General features: G+C 43.9%; 2 protein-coding genes across 2 annotated transcripts; both read right to left on the bottom strand.

The window, feature by feature from the left end:
* Positions 1-1347: 1347 nt before the first annotated feature.
* On the bottom strand, positions 1348-2985 carry LOC107647148 (uncharacterized). The gene has a single exon (XM_016351266.1). It carries the CDS (start codon positions 2983-2985, stop codon positions 1348-1350), a length of 1638 nt encoding a protein of 545 aa, XP_016206752.1.
* A 390-nt stretch (positions 2986-3375) lies between these two features.
* LOC107647147 (uncharacterized) lies at positions 3376-3843 on the bottom strand. Its single transcript, XM_016351265.1, has one exon. It carries the CDS (start codon positions 3841-3843, stop codon positions 3376-3378), a length of 468 nt encoding a protein of 155 aa, XP_016206751.1.
* Positions 3844-4857: the final 1014 nt, after the last annotated feature.

Raw genomic sequence — 4857 nt, 5'->3', positions numbered from 1 at the left:
TCATGCAGAATTCAAGCTTGGGCAAAGGGAGGAGCAATTAGTTTAGCCAATATGAGCCTTTAGTTAGATTTCTAGAGAGAGAAGCTCCCTCTTCTCTCTAGAATTAGGTTAGGTTAATCTCTTCTAGATCTAGGTTCAATTACATGTTTTCATCTTGTTTCTTTTATAATTTCTTGTTCCTACTACTTGATTCTCTTAGTTTTCATGTTAATTTCTCTTTTATGTTCATGGATTCTATTGTTGGATTTGATTTACTTTTAATGCAATTTAATGTTTAATGTTCTTTTAATTGTTGATTTGAGTAGTGATTTACTTTCCTTGCAATTGATAGTTGGTAGATTTTACTATTTCTTGCTCATTTATTATGCTTTCTTTTTATGCCTTCCAAGTGTTTGACAAAATGCTTGGTTGGATGTTAGAGTAGATTTTGAGCATTCTTGGCTTGGAAAGAGTAATTAGGCAATCTTGAGTCATAAAAACCCAACTCATGTTGGTGATCTAGAGTTGTTAGCTAATATTGTTTCCATTGATGCTAATTTTTTGCTAATTCAATTAGTGAGTTGATTAGGACTTTTGGAATATTGTTTCCATTGACGCTAATCTTTTACTAATTAAATTAGTGAGTTGATTAGGACTTTTGGATTGAGATTAGCTAGTCTTGTTAGACTTTCTCTCATGGAAGATAACCTATATCTTCTTCCAATATTGGAGATGACGTAATGAGATAAATTCTTGTTTATATTTGTGACATGATTAATTAGTCTTGTTTGACTTTCTCCCTATTTGTTGGAGTTGACTAAATAAGATGAATTAATCATTGCATGACTAGGATAGAAAGCCTATGATCTCAATTCATTGCCATGAATGTCTCTCTCTTTATCACTTGCTTTCTCTTATTTACTTGTCTTCTTTAAATACTTGCATGATTTACTTTTCTTGTCATTTATTTTCTTGCCCTCTTATCAACCAAACCCCCCTTGCATTTTCATAGCCAATAAAATTATACACTTCATTGTAATTCTTTGTGAGACGACCCGGAGTCTAAATACTTCGGTTAATTTTTATTTGGGGTTTGTTATTTGTGACAACCAAATTTAATTTGATACGAGAGTTGTTCGTTGGTTTGGAGCTATGCTTACAACAAAATTCTTATTTCTACAAGAGAAAATCTAGACCGACGACAATTTTTGCTATCAATCCTCATAGCCAATAATGATGACATTTTATTGTAACTCCTAGGGAAGACAACCCGGGAGTTAAATACTCTCGGTTAATAATATTTATTTTGTATTGTGACATCTCTTTAGAGAATTTAAATTTGATTGTGGGACTTAGTTGTTGATTTGGCTATACTTGCAACGAAGATATTCTTACTTTGAGAAATTCCGAATCAACAACAAATTCTCGCTTATCAGTGAGCATGAACCCTAGGAATTTGCCAGCTTCTACCGCGAAAGTACATTTTGTGGGATTTAGTCTCATCCCGTGCTTTCTTATGGTGCTGAATACTTCAGCGGGGTTGGGTAGCAGCATTTCTTCGCTTTGGGTTTTTACCAGCATGTCGTCTACATAGACTTCCATCAGCTTCCCAATGTGGTCGGCGAATACTTTGTTCATCAACCTCTGATATGTAGTCCCCGCGTTCTTAAGTTCGAACGGCATGACTACGTAGCAGTAGTTTGCTTTCGGGGTTAGGAACGAGGTCTTCTCTTGGTCAGGTTGATGCATTGGGATCTGGTTGTACCTCGAGTAATCGTCCATGAAGGAGAGGTACTTGTATCCCGACAAGACGTCGACTAGGGTGTCGATATTCGGGAGGGGGTAAGGGTATTTTAGGCAGGCTTTGTTGAAATCGGTGTAGTCGACACACATCCGCCACTTTCCATCTGGCTTTTTAACCAGTACGACGTTGGCCAGCCATAGTGGGTATTTGACCTCCCGTATGAACCCTGCCTCTAGTAAGGCCTGTATTTGTTCCTCCATGACTTGTGACCTTTCCCGAACGAGCTTTCTGCGCTTTTGTTGCACTGATCGAGATCCGGGGTACACTGCCAGTTTGTGGCACATTAATCCAGGATTTATGCCGGGCATGTCCGCGGCTTTCCATGCGAAAAGGTCGGAGTTTTTCCTTAGGAATTTTATTAGTAGCTCCTTTAGGTATTCTCTTAGGTTTGCACCTACGTTTGTTGTTTTACCTCTGCTGTCTCCGATTTGGACCTCTTCGGTCTCGCCTTCTAGTTGGGGGCGAAATTCTTCGCGAGCCCTGGTTCCCCCGAGTTCAATGGTATTGGCTTCTTTTCCTCTGGGGTCGCCTTTAAAGTTTAGACTTTCGTTATAACAGCGTCGCGTGAGCTTTTGGTCTCCTTTTATGGTGGCTATCCCCTCCGGAGTTGGAAACTTCATGCATAGGTGTGGAGTGGAGACTACTGCGGCGAGCTGGTTTAAGGTCGTCCGACCTATAAAGGCGTTGTACGCGGAGTTCACATCAACCACGGTGTAGTCTATGCTCAGTGTTCTGGACCGGGTTCCTTTTCCGAAGGTCGTGCGCAGTGGGATGTACCCGAGGGGCTGGATCAGAGCGTCTCCTAGCCCGAACAGGCTGTTGGGATATGCTCTGAGCTCCTTTTCTTGTAGTCCGAGCTTTTTGAAGGTGGATTTGAATAGGATGTCCGTGGAGCTTCCCTGATCAACCAGTGTTCGGTGGAGGTTGGCATTAGCTAGTATGATGGTAACGACCATGGGGTCATCATGCCCAGGGATGATGCTTGCGGCGTCTTCTTTGGTGAAGGCGATAGTAGGGAGGTCGGGTGACCTGTCCCCTTCTCCGACATGGTATACTTCTTTAAAGTGTCTTTTGCGAGATGATTTGGAAATTTTCCCTCCTGCAAATCTCCTGTCGATCATATGAACGTGCCTTTCCGGGGTGTGAGGGGGACGTTCGGCTCGTCCGCCCTTCTTTATCCCTCCTTCTCTTTTTTGGCTCATCCGTTCTGTTGGCTAGGAATCGATCTAGTCTTCCTTCTCGGGCCAGTTTTTCTATGACATTCTTCAAGTCGTAGCACTCGTTAGTGGGGTGTCCGTAGATCCTGTGGTATTCGCAGTATTCGGTTCGACTTCCTCCCCTTTTGCTTTTAATTGGGCGAGGAGGTGAGATCTTTTCTGTGTTGCATATTTCCCGGTAGACATCCACTAAGGATACCCGGAGAGGGGTATAGTTATGGTATTTCCTGGGCTTCTCTGTGGATTGGTCTTCCTTTTTCTTTGACTCCTTATCTTTGTGCCGAGATGGGTAGGAAAACCCGGCTTTAGAGGTTTCTCCTAATCGGGAGTTTTCCTCTATGTTGATGTATTTCTCAGCCCGTTCCTGCACTTCATTCAGGGATGTATGTGGGGGTGTTTCTTAGATATGGAGTGGCTGAAGGGCCCCTCAAGCAGACCGTTGATGAGTCCCATGATGGCTGCTTCTGTGGGGAGGTTCTGTATGTCGAGGCATGCTTTATTGAATCTTTCCATGTAGCTGCGGAGGTTTTCCTGGTCTCCATGTTTGATCCCTAGCAGGCTTGGAGCATGTTTGGCTTTGTCCTTTTGTATGGAGAACCTGGCTAGGAATTTCATAGCGAGGTCCACGAAGCTTGTGATTGATCTTGGGGGCAAGCTGTCGAACCACTTTATTGCCGTTTTGGTCAGGGTGGTAGGGAAGGCCTTGCAACGAGTTGCATCCGAGGCATCCATGAGGTACATCCGACTCCTAAAGTTGCTGAGGTGATGACTTAGGTCGGACGTACCATCATATGGGGTCATGTCGGGAGTTTTGAAGTCCTTTGGGACTTTAGCCTTCATCATTTCCTTCGTGAACGGGTTTTGGTCCTTGTTAGGGCTAGTTTTGCGGTCGGATCGGCGGTTTTAGCTTTTAGGTCGGCTTCAAGTTTTAGGAGTTTTTCCTCCAATTCCCGACACCGTCTTGTTTCTCTCCAGAGGTCTCGCTCGGCTTCTCGTTGTCGTTCGGCCTATTGTTTGAGCTGTTTGAGGCGATCTTGCTGTTCACGGATGGCATCTAAGATTTTTACGCTCTGGGGTTGCTTGTCTCCCTTGGAGTGGTTTGCCTCCTTTGGAGATGGTGGGGCACATCCGTGTTTTTTGTTGGTGTGCCGTCTTCTAATCCGGAGGTGTGGTCGTTGTGAGGAGGGTTGTTTACCATGACGGTGAGATGACTTCCAGGTTCTCCGGCAATGGCGCCAATGTTCCGGGGGTTACCTGAAACCGGGAGTTCGATCTCGGATGAGATCTTCTGGTTTGATCAAGGCTGCCGCGTCCGACTTGTTGGAGTAAGAGGCGCTGCTAGTTCTCGATTCACCGGGGGGTTGGTACCTGCAAGAGACTTCGATGCTTAAGTCAATACGGGCTTTAGGCAGGTTTTGTGTAGAATTAGAGTATGAGTTATACCTGGGTGCTCCAATATATTTATATTAGTGATAGACGATCTTTCCTTGAGATAAGTTTGTTATCTTATTTTATCTTTTGTGAGTGAGATCGTCTTTTTAGGCCAACCGCCTTCTAGCAGTCGGTGGTCCTTTCATTGGGCCTCTACGGACCTTTGCGAGGGTCTTCCGAGCTCTTTGGTGAGAGTTCCTTTGTAATGGGCCAACCTTTAAAGAGGTCGGGCCTTTGTCTTCGCGCAACCCGGACCCTTGTAGCTCGGTCCATGGTATGAACAAATAGGGAGGCCAATAATTAAGGCAGTCGAGGACAATTATCACATTATTGTTGTGGTTTAAACAGTTATGTTTGGTTTTCTTGTATGTGGAGCACGTGAAGGAATTTTGATTGGTTGAAAATGGCTATATATAGACATAGCTT

This window comes from Arachis ipaensis, chromosome B6 (assembly GCF_059453495.1).
Source record: "Arachis ipaensis isolate K30076 ecotype BB chromosome B6, ASM5945349v1, whole genome shotgun sequence".
In the NCBI taxonomy this organism is placed as follows: Eukaryota; Viridiplantae; Streptophyta; class Magnoliopsida; order Fabales; family Fabaceae; genus Arachis; species Arachis ipaensis.
Note: the sequence above shows the minus strand (reverse complement) of the source record. Positions and strands in the feature narration are given on the sequence as shown.

Bases quoted from the DNA above. Each gene is read 5' to 3' on its own strand.
- LOC107647148 (XM_016351266.1), bottom strand. From the start codon at position 2,985: ATGAGCCAAAAAAGAGAAGGAGGGATAAAGAAGGGCGGACGAGCCGAA.
- LOC107647147 (XM_016351265.1), bottom strand. From the start codon at position 3,843: ATGATGAAGGCTAAAGTCCCAAAGGACTTCAAAACTCCCGACATGACC.